This window comes from Mustela putorius, unplaced genomic scaffold (genome assembly GCF_011764305.1).
Source record: "Mustela putorius furo isolate JIRA1106 unplaced genomic scaffold, ASM1176430v1.1 tig00003853_pilon_pilon_pilon, whole genome shotgun sequence".
Lineage (NCBI taxonomy): Eukaryota > Metazoa > Chordata > Mammalia > Carnivora > Mustelidae > Mustela > Mustela putorius.
Genome location: NW_025422005.1, coordinates 8096477 through 8113844, shown reverse-complemented (window position 1 = coordinate 8113844; position 17368 = coordinate 8096477). Strand labels below are relative to the sequence as shown.

Here is a 17368-nt window from a genome sequence, read left to right as displayed (position 1 = left end):
GGACAGAGGTGCCACAGATCGCGGTTCACAGCTGTACTCACCATGACATCTGTCAGTTCAGCCTTACACTGCGTGGTTTGAAGCAGAGCCTCTGCCCAAAGATCCCATGCCTCATTATCCTCATTTGCACAGTGGGAAAGTATGTTTCCATTTCCCTCAAGATGGAGAATAAAGCACAAGTTTCTGAATTTCATGGTCCTTGAGAAGTGAATGACAGGTGATGATTTAAATTATGGGCTTATGTAGTGGAGTGGAGTGACCATTAAAAAATACTTATTAGTCATTTTGAGTAGTAGCTTGTATAAAGCACACAGATCTTCAGTATACAGCTTGTGTGTGTGTGTGTGTGTGTGTGTGTGTGTGTGTGAGTGTAACCACCATCCGTTTTTTGGTACCTTCTCCTTGTGCTGCCTCCCGCCTAGGGTAACCCTTTTCCTGACATCTGTCACCATTGATTAGTTTTTCTTGTTCTTGAACTTCACATAAATGTATTTACTCTTCTGTGTCTGACTTCTTTCATTCATCATTATGTCTTGAGATTAATCCATGTCACTGCATATCAGCAGTTCGTTCTTTTTTATTTCTGTGTAATACTCTTTTGTGTGAATAAACCACAGTTTATTGATCCATTTGAATGTTGATGGACATTTGGTTTTTTTCAAGTTTGAGGCTGTTATGAATGAAGTTATGAACATTCTTGTGCACGCCTTATGATGGACAAAGCATGCATGTTGGGTTTATGCCCAGGAGTGAAATTGTTGATCATGGTATATACATATGTTTCTAAAATGGTTCCATCAAGTCACAGTAATGTTTTGGGGGAAAAAATGATTTCTACTTTCTGATTTTGCCTTTCTTCATTCTTTTAATCAACAGAGAAGATGTTCTAGGGAAGACTCTGTTTAAATAATGTGGGTTTAGTTTTTTCTGGAACATTTTATTGATCAATATTGATTCAATGATTATTCCATATTAATCTCTTCCTAGAAACCAAAGACATTCTTCTCTCAGACCTTTCTTGTCTTTGGTTATCACCTTGAATGACCCCTGATATGGAATGCGAATGAAGTGATGCAGAGCTTAGAATGAATAACCTCTCCTTGTTCCTCCACACCCCGGTATGACATGTCTGAGAGAAGAATCTGGTCAAGAAGAGCTAAGAGCATGGTATTAACCCCCCTCCCCCTAGTGCAATGAAGGAATCTTGGGAGTTCCATACACTTAAAGCCCAGTTAAAAATCTGCAAGCAGTTTTATGTCCCAAGAATGGGATGGGGATAGGCAGCAGGGGAAATGGCAAGTGCTTCCTCCTTTGTTCTTTCCCATTCTTGTCTTTTCTGTAGATTTTATGAGATTTGGGAGCACTGTATCTACTGTATCTACTGCTAGTATACAATGTTTAGATAATTTTAAGATTCAAAATCAGACTGTATTATAGACAGCTCAACAATCTCAAGGGCACACAAGGATTATTTTACAAATTGTCCTAAACATTGATCCATTCATTAGGAGACCCAGTGCTCACAGTCTGCTTCACCTCCCTGATCATTCTCCCTGACCTTAGGGTCATGAGATGTTCCATTACACATTTACTCCTCTGTAAAATTTCTCTCTCTCAGTTGCTCTATGCTCTCCTTCTTAAACACTAGGTCTCTGTCATTCTTCTCACTCCTTTCCTCTAGACTTCTCGCTTTTCCCTCTCTGCTACTCCTCCCACTCCTTTGGTCTGGCATACCCTTTGGAAAAAAGATCTCTGGGTTCAGAACAGCCAAAAAGGCTGGTGAAAAATAAAATGAGACTCCAACTTTCTCTTGAGATGGAGCTAAAGTTTCTTATAGCCCCTTTAGAGGTAGCAATAGAGGTGGGTAATGGTTTGTGCTTTATGAAATGGAAGCAATCAGAGCTATGCCAAAAGAACCCAAGAACTTCCACCCTGCCTTTCTGAGTTGAGGTTGGAGAAGCTCTTGGCTGAGCTGAGAGTTAAAGGACTTGAAACTTAGGATGAGGAAGGATAGTAGAACATGTTTTTGGTATACCTTGACTTGGATCCCTTTGGCTTAGGGAGTTCCGGGTCAGATAGGCTTGGTGGGACAAGAGAGGATGCAGTGTTCACCCTAAGGCCCTGGGAATCTTGGAGGGTCTCATGGGTTCTTGACATGCCTTTAGGGAGTCGCTGCAAGACTAGGATTAAGAGTTTTGCCTGTATCAAGGTTATTTAACTTCTTTATCAGCCATCAAGTCTATCTGCAGGTCATACAAAAAGTGATCTCCAAATCTGCCATGACTGCAGGATTCTCCTCTGGCCTACCCCATCCCTCTGGCCTGAAGATGGTCACTGTCAGCACTTTCCCTCTCTATGTAGATCAATAGGGCCCTTGGATATGACCTCAAGTTCAATTATGACTTCAATTATGGAATAAAGAGGCCGTTATTGCACACCTACCTCTTATTAAAAACACTGCACTGGGGGGCTGGCAGAGAATGGACCTGGGGGAAATCATTAGCCCACTAATTTGAAATCAATTTAAAGTGCATTTGCTTAATGGCTTAAGCATAGTGAATTATCTATAAATTGTTAATTTAGTTGAATGTCACACCAGATTTTCATTTTATAAATTGCATTTTGGGGTTTGTAAATGTATGTGTCCTTTCTCTCCCATCCACCCATGCTTCTCTTCTTCTAAAACAAAGCTTGATAATCTATCTTCTGGGATTCAACCTATAACAGGAGGGTTGAACACAACTCAAGCCATAATAGGAGGCCTTGTGTGCTCCCACTCATTATCCAGGAACACACTGCCCTGTGAACGAGTCTGGTGAGTGACGTATGGCCCCATGACCCCCATTCCTCCAGCCTGACAGTCAGCAAAGCCCCCAAAGCAAAACCACTCAGCTAACCTACAGCTGACTGCAGATGCAGGAGGGAGACTTTAGGATTGGAAAAAACCACCCAGATAAGCCCAGCTTAATTTAATTAGTTTACAGAATCATGAGCTAAATAAATGGCTGCTGTTTTAAGCCACTAGTTTCTGAAATGGCTTATTAGGCAGCAATAGATAACTGGTATATTGAGACTCAGAGAGCTCATGCGGCTTTCATAAGGTTGCACAGCTATAGGTGATGGTCTGGTTACCACACTATGGGGAAAGGATGTGTCCCAAAGTCCCCCTGGGCAAGGGTCCCAGAGTCCCTGAGTGTGACCTCCGGAAGTCAGTGATCCAGGGTACAGGGTGGGAGGAGTCTTACCTCAGCTTCGTTATTTGCTAGGATACCTTGGGAGAAATCACTTCACCTTGCTGAGCCTCAGTTCTCTCCTCTGTAAAATAGGTGGCGATAGGTCTGCTTGGCAAAGTTAGGAGAAACTGGTGAGACGGTGGCTTGTGAATTGCATAGTGCTGTACACATTTTAGGGCGTCTCTCTTTTTATTGTAATAAAGTCATCGATGCTCTCTGTCCCCTTTGATCCTACCTGCACCACTGAGGCACACCACATCACTGCTCAGTGTGGAGGCAGATGCGTGCGGGAGAAACTGACTTTGGAGTCAGACAGCCTGGGTTAGAATCCCACCACTGGGTGAAGACAAGTGACTCACTGTTTTCTTTGAAAAACGGGGATACAATCCTCCTTCCAGGGAGGGTCGTAGGGAAGAAGTGATTTCAAGGCATGTGGAAGGGCCTTGGCTATATGTCCGCTTCCCTCCACCCCTCCCTCTCTCGCCTGCCCTGCAGAATTCTACCTGTTCTCACCAAGGCAAGGCAGATCTGCCCTGAAGGCACTCTGACAGGCAGAGTGTAGTGACTGTTCGTGGAAAGCCTGGTCAGAAGCCCATCTCCTCTCCCCACACAGGCCAGAGAAGTACAAGCAGCATCTCTGTCAGGTAGGCTTGTGTAGAACAAAGGCTCCACTGATCTGCTGAGAAAACATGTCCTTCACCTTGAGTCCTTTTGACAAGAGGTGGGGGAGGAGGTGAAGGCAAGGAGGGATGCAGGGTTGCTGGAGAGTAAAAGCTGTTTTACTTGCAGAGAAGCACAGCCTGGACTTCACTCTGCCCCGGTTCCGATGAGATGGTTCCCGTTTTACAGGTAGGCAGATGGAGGCTTGAAGGGGCAAGAAATTAATTCAGTCAATAAAAATTTACAGCGAGCATGCCCTGTGCCAGGAGCTGGGGATTTTCAGCCTTTTGTCTTCACGGAGTATGCCCTTGTGGGAAGAGAGAGACAAGTAGAAGATCACTAAAAATACAGGGCAGAAGCAATCCAAAGTGCTATGGGGTCACATCCCAAGATGACCAGCCCAGCCTTGGTGCACTAATGAGGGCTTCCTGGTGGAAGCTGAGTCTGAAGGATAGATAGGAGCTATGAAGATGCATGCAGTAGGGGAGGAACGTTCCAGGCAAGGAGGAACAGTCTGAGTGGAGGCTGGAGGTGAGCCACAGCACCACATGCATCAGGACCGAAAGTTTGGTTCGGCTGAGATCTGAGGTGCAAAGTGGAGGCAGTAGTGTGAGATAAAAGTGGGGAAACTGCCAGTGAGATCCTAAAAGAACTTGAAGAACCTTCAGCTTTATTCTGAAAGTGATGACCAATGCTTCAGTCAGCTACTGTTGCAATAATGCTGCAAAACAAATTTCCCCAAACTCAGTGGCTTAAAATAACAGCCACCAGTGTTAGTTGAGAGTCAGGTGATCTATGCTGGGACCGGCTTTGTTTGGCTCCAGACTACAGCTTGTGTCGAGTCTGCTCCACCTTTCGAGTCTACTCCACATATCTCTCAGCCTGCTGGAGCTAGTGGGCTCCCTGGGGCATGTCTTTCCCTTAGAGAAGCAGAAGGTCAGAGGGCAAGTCCCTTCGGACAGACGTATTTCAAATCTTTGCTTGCTTCACTCCTGCCAGCATCCCAATCGACAATTCAAAGGCATATGGCTAGACCCAGAATCAATGGGACAAGAAAACACATTCCACCCACAGTTGGAGAAAGACTAATTGGGGAGCAAATAGTCCCTGTTTATTGAAGTGCTTTGCATCTCTAAGTACATAAATGCTACCCTGAGTTGGGAGAAATCTATTTTATAACAATGCTGATGGTCGTGATGATGGTTTAGCAGGTATCGCTATGACCAAGCCCTTGGCATTATATTACCTCATTCAAAATGCAACAACCATGCACCATGGATTATTCTATTTAATGGATGAGCAAACAGGTTAAGATAGAGCAAATGACTTGCTCAAATTCACACAGTTAATGGAGGCGGAATGAGGACACAAACCCGAAGTTCTAGGACTCCACACTGACACGGCCACAGAGCCCAGACCCAGCCTTTTCCTATCACCCTGTGCTGCCCCTCCCAAGCATTCCTTCTGCATGCTCAACTCCAAGGGGGAGAGGGAGAGGCATCCAGGCAATGCCACACTCCCAATCACTTCCAAGGCTCTGATTAAACTCTTTGGCTACAGAGCAGGTGACTATCCCATGTTTCTGCTTAGAGAAGGAGGAAGCGAGGGAGCCGCTGGCCACACTAGTTCCCAGCAGTGCCTGGGTTCAGACAATCTCAGCTAATGTTTGTTGATGTCTTTTCTGAGTGGGGAGGTACACCCCTCCTCTTCTTCCTCACTGCTCTCCCTGCCTCACTCTGCCTTCCTCCAGCCCACCCTCTGCCCTGCAACCAGAGTGAGCTCTCTAAGGAGCAAATGAAAGCCACATCTCTCCTCTGCTTAGAAAGAAGAAGAAGAAGAAGAAAAAAAGAATCATCTAGGTACTACATTCCTGCAGTCAAAAGAATCCAGAATGTGAGAAGATTTATAAAAAATCTTCCTTCAGTTGTTGTCTGCCATATGCCTGGTACCAGCCCCCGACGCCATACCCACAGGTAACCAGTGTTTTAGCTTTTCTCGTGCTTCCTTCAGATGCATACACAAGCAAAAATGAGTACATATCCTCTCACCTGCCCCCCTTTTTAAAAACATAAACTAGCACATTTTACACACTGTTTTGCAACGTTGCCCTATTTGACAGCTGGGTGATGTTTCACATGCTAGCACTTAGCTTCCTCCTTCTTTCTTTATAGCTACAGAGTATCCTATTGTCTGAAGAGACAACTTTATTTCATTGGTTCCTGTGCTGATGGACATTTAGAAACCCCCAGTCCTTTGCTATACCAGACAAGTTTTCAGTGATTAATTTCTACATTTGACCGGTGTAAGTTTATCTTCAGGATAAATTCTCAGAATCAAAAGGATCAAAAGGATCGTGCAGCTGTGATTTTGAGAGTTATTGCCGAATTACCCTTCATAATGGCTGTTTACACTCCTACCAGCAATGCGTAAGAGAACCTGTCTCCCTATAGCCTTGCCAACAGAGGGTGTTATCAAACGTTTAGAATTTTATCAACTGGATAAACTCCAAATGGTCTCCTGCTTAAAGAAACCCTTCATTTTATTCCCATTTCCTTGGGATAGAGTCTAGCTTCCTTGGGTAGTCCTGGTGGTGGGCTCAGCTTTTTCCTTTCTCAAGGGCTTATTGTCAGCCAGAAAGGTAGATGTGGACACAACTCATGATAGCATGGAACTTGGCGTTCCAACAAGGAGCCAGGAGAGAGAAGAGGAAGCCTTCGTGGAGAAGGTAGCATCTGAACTGAGCCTTGAGAGACAGGTCAGAGTCTGACAAGCGTTAATGGGGAAAAGAGAGGGAGACATGGGTGCGTAGTCCAGAATGGAGATGGGGAATGTCTGGGGCAGAATGTCTTGGATGGCTGGAGGACCTTGAAGGAGATGAGCCTGATGCCAGGGTTGAGGCTAGATCATGATGGACCTTGAATGTCTTGTGTAAGAGTTGGGGCTTAAACCAGTAAATGGTAGAAATACTTGAAGCCTTTGGGGGAGACTCTTTAGTTACGACTCTTGATTTAAAGTGAAAGAGAACATTACTCAAAGTGACTTAAGGAAAAGGGGATTTATTGGCTTAAGAAAGAAAGCTAAGCACATTTAGCTTCAGGCATGGCTGGATCCAGGGGCTTAAGTGATATTATCAGAAATTTGACTTTTACCCTTTGGTCTCTTTCCTCTGTTTTGGCCTAACTCCTAGGTAGGCTCCAGACTTTCCTCCCACACCTAGAAATATTGGTCAGAGGAGAGTCTACCTTTGCCATAATTCCAGCAAGTCCGCAGGAAGACATTCATTGAACTGGCTTGGGTCAGTCCATCCCTCAACCTATCACTGTGACCAGAAGATGGAATGCACTGATTGGCCAGGCCTGGGTTACATGCCATGCACACCTGGTTGGGGGGTAATGTAAGGGGGAAACTGGGGGAGGGTATGTGAGGGAGGGTGGCCTCAACTTCACCTGCACCACAGGTCTGGGACAGGGAGAGAGCCTCAAAGAAAAAAGATTAAAGTGCAGTGACCAGAAGAGGGAAGAATGGGTTTGTATGAGAGACTGATTAAAGGTGGGGAAACCAAGGAGGAAACAGTCAAGGCTGGGAAGAGGATGAGGGACCTGGAGGAAGCCCCCCTGGAGCTCCTCTGTTGGAGCTGTGGTGTGGGGGGGCTGAGCGCCTCTCTGTGGCTGGGAGCGCACTCTACCCTCCTGGTCTCAGGACGCAGACCTCATCTCTAAGGCAAATCCAGGCAGCCTTAGAGAGCGGGGCTGAGAAAGGACATCAGGCCCCATGCCAGCCTGACCCCTAGGGACCCATGGCCCCCAGAGGCTGGGCTCCTGTTGTACATCTGTTGAGAGAGGCCAGCATTTCACAGGACTCCACTGGGCCTTGGATGCCAAAGGCAATGGTATTTAGCCTGCTGAAATGGGTGTGACTACCACCCCGAACTCCTCTAGAGGCCTCAAGAGCCAAAGGAGATTTGGTTCTTCCTGAGCAACTTTCTCTGTAGGAAGGGAGACTGGCCGGAGAGCCCTGTGCACAGGACACTCCATGTGCTTTGCTCGGCTCTCTTTCGATTCAGCTGGTGGGTTGTGTGTGTCCCTTTGAACCAGATGTTCTCTCCTGGGCCAGTGTGTTGTCCCTTTTGTGTCTGGTGCCCCAAGAAGGCTCTGGCCTTAGTCCCTCTAAGGTCCAATGAATTCCTTCTTTTATGCCTTCACATCAGCCTGCAGTAAGCTGTCCTTTTGGCTCCAGAAGGCCTGTGTCTGGTGGGATCAGCGCCCCAGAGGCAAGGAAAGTGGTCCTCATCCTTCTCCAGAGACCCCTCTGCCAGCCCCGACTTCATGGCTTTGTGCCCCTCTGCCTCACTCCTCTCCCTCACTGCCCTCGGGTTTGTGTTTTTATGTTTGAGGGGTTCTTCTATGAAAGTTCTTTTCCCCACCTCAACAGTAAGGTCAATGAGATCGGGGTCTGGGTCTGTGTTTGCATTCCCTGTATCACTGAGGCCTGGAATGATGCCTGGCACATAGTAGGTGCTCAGTAACCAAGTTGTGGAACACATGGACGCACAGCTGCAATGCGGATTCTTCTGCTTATGAGATGTGAACAACAATGAGAACAAGACTCAGGGGACGGTCCCCGGTGGTGGGCACAGGGCAGCTTGATTTCAGGAGACTCCAATTCTGCCAGCATAGCAGAGAACAGATCAGAGCTCTGGGTGTCATTCTGTTCCCTGCCCCATTTCCCAGATTAAATAAATGTTCAGTGGCTTGTTCAAGGTCACCTGGGTAGGGCTGGAGCTAAGACTTGGACACTGGACTCTCAACTCCAGATCGGGTGCTCCCTTCTCTTAGGGCAGCACACAGGTGGGCAAGCAGCTGTTGGAAGCTGGCCAGCTGTCCCTGGAGTCAAATGTGGTGCATGCTGGGAGGCTGTAGGGGACACAGAGCATGTACCCAGGAGTCAACAGCCCTGGATGGGAAGCCTGGCTAACTTTCGCAAGCTGTGTGAGCTCAGGCCAGTTACTTCGTGTCTCTGAGCCTCAATTTCCCTTAGCAGTGATAGAAACAGAAACATTCCCTTCTGAGGAATGCAGCGAGGATTCCCAAAAATGCATGGATAGGACCCAGGACACAGCAGGTGCTCCAAAAAAGCTGGCTCTCATTCGTACCTCCTGGCCTCCAAGAGAAGGAGGGAGAGAAGCAGGGGCTTGGGGAACTTTTGGAGGGAAGAGGGGTCTCTCTCCCCTGGGCTCCCCTTGTATCCTGTGGCCCTCCTTGGCCTGCTGAATGCCTGCACCTCCTCGCAGACCCCAGGCTAACTGCTGTGCCCAAGCTAATGAAGGGCTTCTCATTAACGCTCGGCAAAAGCCCATTAAGACCGTGAGCTGTGCATCAGTAGCAAAGGAAGGTCAAGTTTCTTCTCATGGGAGTTAGTGCTTCTGGGACTCAGTGTCAATATTCACAAACAAGAGAAAGGGGGATTTATCTGTAGGCAAGTAGACAGCCGAGGGTGTGGCCCCAAAGAGTCACCCAAGTCCTTCCCCCAGCCCCTGGGAGGGAGAACATCACATCCCAGGAGCTGGACAGACGCAGGGCCTGAAGGACCAGGACAGGTCAGTTTTGATGAGGAAATTAAGATCCAAAGTTGAGAATGTCACCCTCAGGGGGCGGGGTGGGGCAGCAGCCTGGTACTGCCCAAAGCTGCATTCCCCTCTCAGGGCCCCGGGAGCTCATCTGAGAGATGAGCAGCTCTCTCTGCGGAGAGCTGTGAGGGGCACCAGAGTTGTACGTGGGCCGGGCAGCCCTAGTCACCTGGGAGGAGGTGACAGTGACACCAAGGCCTACCTGCTCACGACCCTCCGCAACACTCTGGAAGAAAGCAAAGGTCAAGGGGAAGGAAGTGGAGCAGCTTCTTAAAAGGAAGCGGGCTAAGTGGGGTATTCTTTACAAACGGGCATTATTTGGACTGTGTGCAAATGAGATGCAAACGACTCTGCATCCCCATGAAAACTAGGTTGTTGGAGAGGTTATTGGCCAGGACAGTCCCTTCTCCGAGAGCCTCTGGGATGCCTTGTCACCTTGCCAGCTGCCTCCCTGTCACCCTTCCCACCTGAACTCCTCCCACAAGCTTGCCTGTTCCTCCCACAGCACCAATCACTGGAAGGAGCCCTGGGATCACCGGCCTGAACCCCTGAGAAGCCCCTTCAGGGCTGTGTGGTCCCGAGCTCCACCTGCCCGATCCTCTGCTCTTTGCTGGGCCTCTGAGGGCTCGGGTTTCACCGAAGGTTGATGGGAGAGTACTTAAGGGTGAAGTATTATACACATTCAAGGGTTTCCATCCCACCCAGCTTTTCTAAGAACAGGCCTCTTGATTTGACCACCAACCTTCCTTGAAGGTTCCCATCGTCAGGCTTTGCTACAATTCTCCCCGAGGTCGTATACCTTTAAAGGCTGAGTACACCTTAGGGCAGATTGTCTAGGGTCAAAATCTGGCTCCACCGCTACCAGCTGTGTGACCCAGCCAAGTCAATCTCTTAGAGAGCCTTGGCTTCCCCATCTCTAAAATGGGTATGATAGCATACGCTCGGTAGGGCTCATGAAATGAGCTGACACATGTTGACCCCTACTGGTTCAGGGCTGAAATGTGTCCCCCCAGAGATACAGTGAGGTCCTAACCCTGGTACCCATGAATGTGAGCTTACTAGGAGACAGGGTCTTTGCAGGTGATCGAGTGGAGCCACTGAGGTAGACCCTGACCTGATACCACCAGTTCTTGTAGAGGGAAGGGGACGTGAACATCACAGAGAAAAGATGGCCACGTGAAGATGGAGGCAGAGATGAAAGTAACGTGTTTCCACAAGCCCAGAAACTCCAAGAACTGCCCACAACCAGCAGGAACCAAGAGAAATGCCTGGAACTGATTCTCCTTCGGAACCTCCAGGAGGAACCACCCAGCCAACACCTTGAGTTTGGACGTCCAGCTTCCAGAACGGAGAGAATAAATCTGTTGTTTAAGCAGCCCCCCACCCTCCCCAGTGGTGGCATTTTAGTTCTGGCAGCCCCAGCGGACAGGTACAAATCCTGAGAACATCTGGCACAGTAAGTAGAACCATGAATTACTTGGGGTCTGGCTTCACCATAGATGGTGGCTCCAAAGTCGGCTATTCCCCAAATACTGAGTCCCCACTTGGTCCCAGGCAGGCACTGGGTGGGGACACGTTGTTACACCTCTGCCTTGTAGATGCAGCCCCCAGATAATATTTCCAGATGACCAGATGAGCTAACCCGAAGGTCACTCAGGACTCAGGGCTCAGTTCCAGCTGTTTGTGTCCGGCTTCCTAACACTCACGGGGCAACATGTGCCCCAAGGAAGGACAGTGCCTGGCACACCAGAAGTGCCCCGAAATGCCCCAGCTGGGGTGCCTGGGTGGCTTAGTCATTTAAGTGTCTGCCTTTGGCTCAGGTCATGATCCTGGCGTCCTGGGATCGAGTCTGCATCAGGCTCCCTGCACAGTGGGGAGCCTGCTTCTCCCACTGCCCCTTCCCCCACTCCTCTCTCTCAAATAAATAAAATCTTAAAAAAGAGCCCCAACTGACAAGCCAGACAAGCTCCTTAAAAGAAGGTTCACTGGGGCACCTGAATGGCTCAGTGGGTTAAGCGTCTGCCTTTGGCTCAGGTCATGATCCCAGCATCCTGGGATCGAGCCCTGCATCGGTCTCTCTGCTCAGCAGGAAGCCTGGCCCCCCTCTCTGCCTGTGATTTCTGTCTAATAAATAAACGAAATCTTCAAAAAAAAAAAAAAAGAAGAAGGTTCATCTACGGAGCCCCATTCCCACAGTGCTACTGAGGCCCCCAACCTCAACCTGGGCCCGCAGAGCACTGTGGGGCCTCGGTCCCTGGGGAGTCTGGCACCCTCCACCCACCTCCATCTCCCTCCAGCCCCCACCCCCACCCCCGTGCTGGGCTCTGGCCGCGCAGCCTGTGAGCACTCGTTACTACAACGGGAAGAACGCACAGCCCGTGACGTTTACGACGCTCGTGTTAATGGCGGCCGTCCGCAGTGCCATTTCACTTGAATAGGAACCATCTGCTGTGAGCTGGTGGCAGGCACAGCCAGCCCCCGACCCAGGGACTGCCTCCCCCAATTCCAACCCCCAGAGTCGAGTCGGGGAGGTGGGGGCTTGGATCAGTGAGGAAGGCTGTGTTGGGGGGCCCCACAGCACCCCTGGGGAGAAGGAGCCCCTTGAGGCCGGGCCAGGGGTAGGACATGCAGAACCCAGGCCAGTCTCTTGTGCTCTCTGGCCAGGACCAAAAGGCCTGGGAGGGACCACAGGACCACCCGGCGTTGGCCTCCACGAAGCTGGGGGGGAGGGGAAGGGGGAGAGGGGTGCAAGACCCCTGCCCTTGAACCCACTGTGCTCTTCCTGCAAATTCTCCGACCAAGGCACAGGGCTCAGGAGGCAGTTGGGCTCTGCCACCGAGCCTTCTACATGTCAACCAATTTGTCTCCTGGAGCCTCAGTGTTCACATCTGTAGAATGGAGGCCCTGTAACAGCCCCGTGGGAGAGCCGTCGTCAGCACTGAGGCAGTACAAGGGGGAGGTCCCTGTGGTGAGCCGGCACGGAGCGGGGCTGGGCTCTTGGGCTGTCAGGGGGTACCTGACACAGCCGCTGGCCGCCCAGCACGAGGGGGGTGGCGGCCGGCTTCCCACCCAGCTCTGGCCGGGTGCCGTCATGAAGGCAGTGCGGGCCACGCGGGCAGGCGTCCACTCCCACACTGAGCGATGGGGTGCCTTTCTCGGCCCAGGCCTGGGAACAGAACTAGTTAGAGCCGAGCCGGGAAATAACGTGCCTCTGGGGTCAGAACAAGTACCTCGTTCCACACCCGCCGGACAAAAGGTGCGCTGGTCAGGACCCAAGTGCCAGGGCTATAGGGAGGCCCCGGCGGGCAGGGGGATCTTATAGCCGCTCCGGAGGAGCACGAGGCAGGCAGCCAGTCCCAGGGCCCCTGCCAGGAGCACGGCGCCCAGGGCTTTGAGGAAGGAAGTCCTGGTCCGGGTGAAGGAGCCGGGTGCCATGATGCCGAGCAGGGCCGTGCTGACCGTGAGCGTGTAGAGGATGGACACCCCCGTGTTGAGCGCGACGATCTTGCCGAACTTGGCAAATGGGGCGATGATGCAGAAGAAGAGGGGCACCGTGGCGATGACCGTGGTCAGGGCGCTGGACACGATGGCTACTCCCACGTGCCGCACGGCCTCCAGGGTCCGCCACTGGCGCTGCGAGTGGGCGTCCTGGGTGCAAAGAGAGGGCAAAAGCTGGGGCCGGGGACCCGACGTGCCTGGGGGGTCCCTCCCTGCTTGGGGCCGGCCTGTTTCTGGACGGCCCCAGCTCTGCTTCCAGAGACGGGGCCAGGGACGGCCCCTGCTCCCCGGGCTTGGTGGGAAGATGACCTGGTTCCCTGACGAGGGTGTACAGGCAGGTGCTTAGCGGTTGCTGGGACAACCGGGCTGCTGCTGGGGTGTGTAGTAGGTCCTCAGAAACGGCCCTGAGGGGAACGGATTTCTTTCTTTGGACCCAAAGCAGCTAAAAACATAACTGACTTAATGTAGGTATTTATGAACATTTCCACACCACCACAACTCCAAATTAGGAGAAAACAAAGCCCTTGAAAAGACCCGGAGCTGGTGCTGAGTAGATGAGCGCGTTCTCCCTAAGCCACAGACGTCTGGGGGGGTGGTGGGTGGCTTCAGAGTCACGACTAGAACGGGCCACCCCGTTCCCCAGGCTGGAGAAGGAGACTTGGACTGAGGGAAGCAGGGAGGCCCTGTGCTCATTAGCGGAACAGGCTGGTTGGGAGTTGGGCACCGGGGTGTCCAGCTGGCCTCGGGGGACACCCTGGCGTCAGGCCGGCAGGGCGCTCACCTCAGCCTGGTGGGGGGGCAAGTTCTCTCCGGCCAGCAAGTAGCCCTCCACCAGATGGACGCAGTAGTCCACGGACGAGCCGACGAGGATGGACAGGGAGATGGCTTCCACGGCCCCCATCTCCCAGCCGCTCCAGTACATGATGGTCACCACGAGGCAGACGATGCCTGCAGGGGGCAAGGGACAGTGGGCAGGCGGCTTGGACCCAGCTTTACCCACGCAGTCTAGAGGGGCACTGGGTGGACTCAGAGGGTCCCTGGGGGAGGTGGCAGAGCCTAGAGTGGAGCCCCCACCTCTGGTGATAGGAGGGACCAGGAGGGTCAGAGAGAAGTGGGGGTTCTGGGCGAAGGACAGGTGCAGCAACAGGTCACTGGGCCAGGAGCTACCGCCTGGCGACATCCGGGTCCCTTCCGGGAGCACACAGGCTGGTCCGGGACAGTCTTGGGAGCGACCATCGCACGGGGTCTTTCTGCCTGGAGTGGATGTAGGGGTGGCTGGGAAACCTTCAATTAAGGACATGTGACAGTTCAGGATGGAGAGGAACCTGCTGGCCTGAGGCCACCTTCGGGATTCCTGCCCACTCCTGGCTCCAAGAGCCTGATGCCTGCCTATTAGCCTCCCCCATCCCCCTGGCGCACATACCCAGGATGCTCAGGAGCACAGGCAAAAGGAGGAGCACGTGGGTGGTAAACACGGCCACTGCAGCCACGCAGATGAGCAAGGACAGGGCCAAGCCGTACAGGGCACTCTGTACCCCTGGAGGGCAAGAGAAGAGGGTCCTCAGCTGGGCTTCAAGGGGGGCACCTGTAAGTACCCCCCACTGCCCCTCCATGGTTCAGAGGTTGCTGGGATCCCAGAGATGGCCACCGTCAGAGCTGGTCATGTCACTCTGGGTAAGCCACAGGACCTCCCTGAGCCTCATCTGTAACACCGAGCGACAGGAGTACACCCCACAGGCCTCCTCTGGGGTTTAAAGAACACGGTCAGGCCCTTGGCACAGGATGTGGTCCCAGGAAGGGACCAGAGAGCTGCCACAATGGTGATCATTGTCACTGTTCAGGTGACCAAATTAAGGAGAATGCGGCTAGATGCCCCTGAGCAGGAGACCCACACTCCAGCCTCTGATTGGGGCTCCTGGCCACTGGGCCATTCCAGTTGCCCTGGGGCTCTTGGCCAGGCTGGAGAAGATGAGAAGTGCGCAGTTCAGACAGGCCACACCCGGCCCTCCCTGCCCCAGGTAACCTGCTACCATCCGCCGCCGCTTCAGACCTGGGCAGTTAGGGGGTGAGGGGCTGGGCTGCCGCTTGCCTATGATCTCCATGAAGATCTGTTTCCAGTGCTCACACGTCTGGAATCCTCGGCGCAGGGCTGAGCCCTCGGGGAAGGTCTGTAGCTGCTGCTGCAGGAAGCTTTCCCAGCGCAGGTAGTCCGAGTATGTCTGGAAGGAGGACTTGCCCTTGTACGTGGTCTGTGGGGCACATGAGCCAGTGAGATGGGTAGGGGACAGTGTACACTCACACTTCCCATGTAATGGCTGGTCCGCCCTGTGGCAGGTGCAGCCGGCCCTTGGGCACCTGGGCCCCAGTCCGGGATTATCTCGCACCAGCCTCTGGGTGCATGTGTGAGCCTTACAAGGGCAGCAAGTTCTGATGCCACCAAAGTCCCCGTCCCTTCCTAACAGAACCAGTGGCAGCTCCCAGAGCCCCCAAGCTCTCACACCCCAGCTTGTGCACACAGTTCCTTCTGCCCGCACAGCCAACTCCCAACATCCTTCAAGCCTCTCATGGGCTCTATCTCCTCCAGGAAGCCTTCTTGGAAGCCCTGAGACAGGCCTCTGCTGGGCTCTGCCAAGCCGCAGTGCTTCCCCATCAGAGCTGTTGTCACGGCCCAGCATCCTGCCCGTCTCTAGCCCTGAGCTCCGCAGAGCTGTTCCACGGGAGGACAGGCACTCAGCCTTCTCCTGGACCTTTGCCTGCTCCCACACCCACTTCTGCTCTCCCCAAGCACACCACGTTACAGTGTGTCCGTGCACATGTGTGTGTCTGAGCGTTGGTGGGGTCTGCTTGGAAGCGACACTGTGTGGTATGGCCAAGCCCGAGAGGGGTTCTGTCCTCTCTCAAACTGTCTAGGGCCTCAGCCTCTGAAAGGCAGAGGATTCTGACATAGGTCAGACGTGGGTGAACTTGGGGACCGTTACGCTGAATGAGATAAGCCAGACACAGAAAGACCAGTGCTGTCAATTCCGGTTACCTCGGGGGCGCAGAGAAGCCAGGTTCCCAGAGACACTTCGTAGAACAGTGGGTGCAAGGGCTGGGGGAGGGGCGGGAGGGAGCTGGTGTCTCTCGGGACAGAATTCCAGAGGCGGATGGTGGAACTCGTTGCATCACAGTGTAAATATCCTAAGCGTTACTGAACCATTCTTCCAAAATGGTTAAGATGGTCAATTTTACAATGCATATTTTACCACAATTTTTAAAACTGCCTGGGGCTTTGAAGTGGTGTCTACATGAGCCTGGGGCTCCCGTGGAGGAGGACTGGGAGGGGCTCTGGGGCTGGGTGCGGCGACTGGCAGATGGCGGCAAGGAAAGCAGGGCCCCAGGCCAGAGCACGAGGCCTGGTTTTCATTCCCCGCATCTCTAGGTGACGGCCCTGCTGCTTCCCGGGCCTGCCAGACAGCGGGGAGCGACATCCCACCCTGAGCTTCAGAGGAGGCCTTGGAGGCCGGTGGGGAGCCGTGATTGGCACAAGGAGACACAGAGCGCTCCAGCATCAGGGCTGGGACTGGACCCCGGGTCTCAGCACACGGGCAGCAGCGGCAGGCTCGGCAAGCCTCTGGAGCCAAGCAGCATGGCCATGGGGCCTGCAGAGGCCCAGGTCAGGCGTGCTCGTGTGTGTGTGTGTGTGTGTGTGTGTGTGTGTATGTGCGCGCGCACGTGCGCATGTGGGCCTCCCTCCTTGGGCCGAGTCCAGGCAGTGTCAGTATGAGGGAGGAGGCAGTGAGGGGTGCGGATGGCGGGTCCCCTGGCTTCCAAGCTTCTTGGAGGCGGCCCAGCACCCAGGACTGTGGCCTAGCGCCCAGCGTCCCAGAGCAGCAGAGGGGAGCGTTCTGAACTTTCGCCAGGGCTCTCCACCCCAGAGGCGACAAAGCAACACAGGCCCTGGCATGGGGGGAGCAGTCTGCATGGTAGAAAGGGCAGTGCCCTGTGGTCAGACGTCTGGCTTCACACTTGATGTTGACACCCATAACCGTGGGAGCCAAGGGGAGTCACTTCAGCTCTCTGGGCTGCAGTATCCCCCCCTCCATAGAGCCGCCTCTCAGATCTGGGCCGGGCGCTGAGAGGAGAGCCCTGGGCCTGGCGAGGCCACGGGGAGCTCACCGACTCGAAGGCCATGGAGATCCACTGCACCCGGCCCTCCCTGACGCCCACCGCCCCGTGAGACAGCTGCCCCGGGAGCAGGTTGGGCTCGGGCAGCTCCTTGCACTCAGGATGCAGCATCTGCAGGAAGGACGAGGTGCTGTAGCCTGTAGGGAGGAAGGGGGGGGAGAGGCGGTGGGGCTGGGGACCCTGG

General features: G+C 53.0%; 1 protein-coding gene across 1 annotated transcript in view; it reads right to left on the bottom strand.

Moving 5' to 3' along the window:
* Positions 1–11898: 11898 nt before the first annotated feature.
* DISP3 (dispatched RND transporter family member 3) overlaps positions 11899–17368 on the bottom strand; it is a 48444-nt gene continuing 42974 nt past the window's right edge. Inside the window, exons 17-21 of the mRNA XM_004741498.3 lie at positions 17176–17321; positions 15107–15266; positions 14441–14554; positions 13799–13965; positions 11899–13167 (exon numbers count right to left, since the gene is read on the bottom strand). Coding sequence (XP_004741555.1) covers positions 12805–13167; positions 13799–13965; positions 14441–14554; positions 15107–15266; positions 17176–17321 — 950 coding nt within the window. The 3' untranslated portion in view covers positions 11899–12804. The remainder of the gene's footprint in view (positions 13168–13798; positions 13966–14440; positions 14555–15106; positions 15267–17175; positions 17322–17368) is intronic.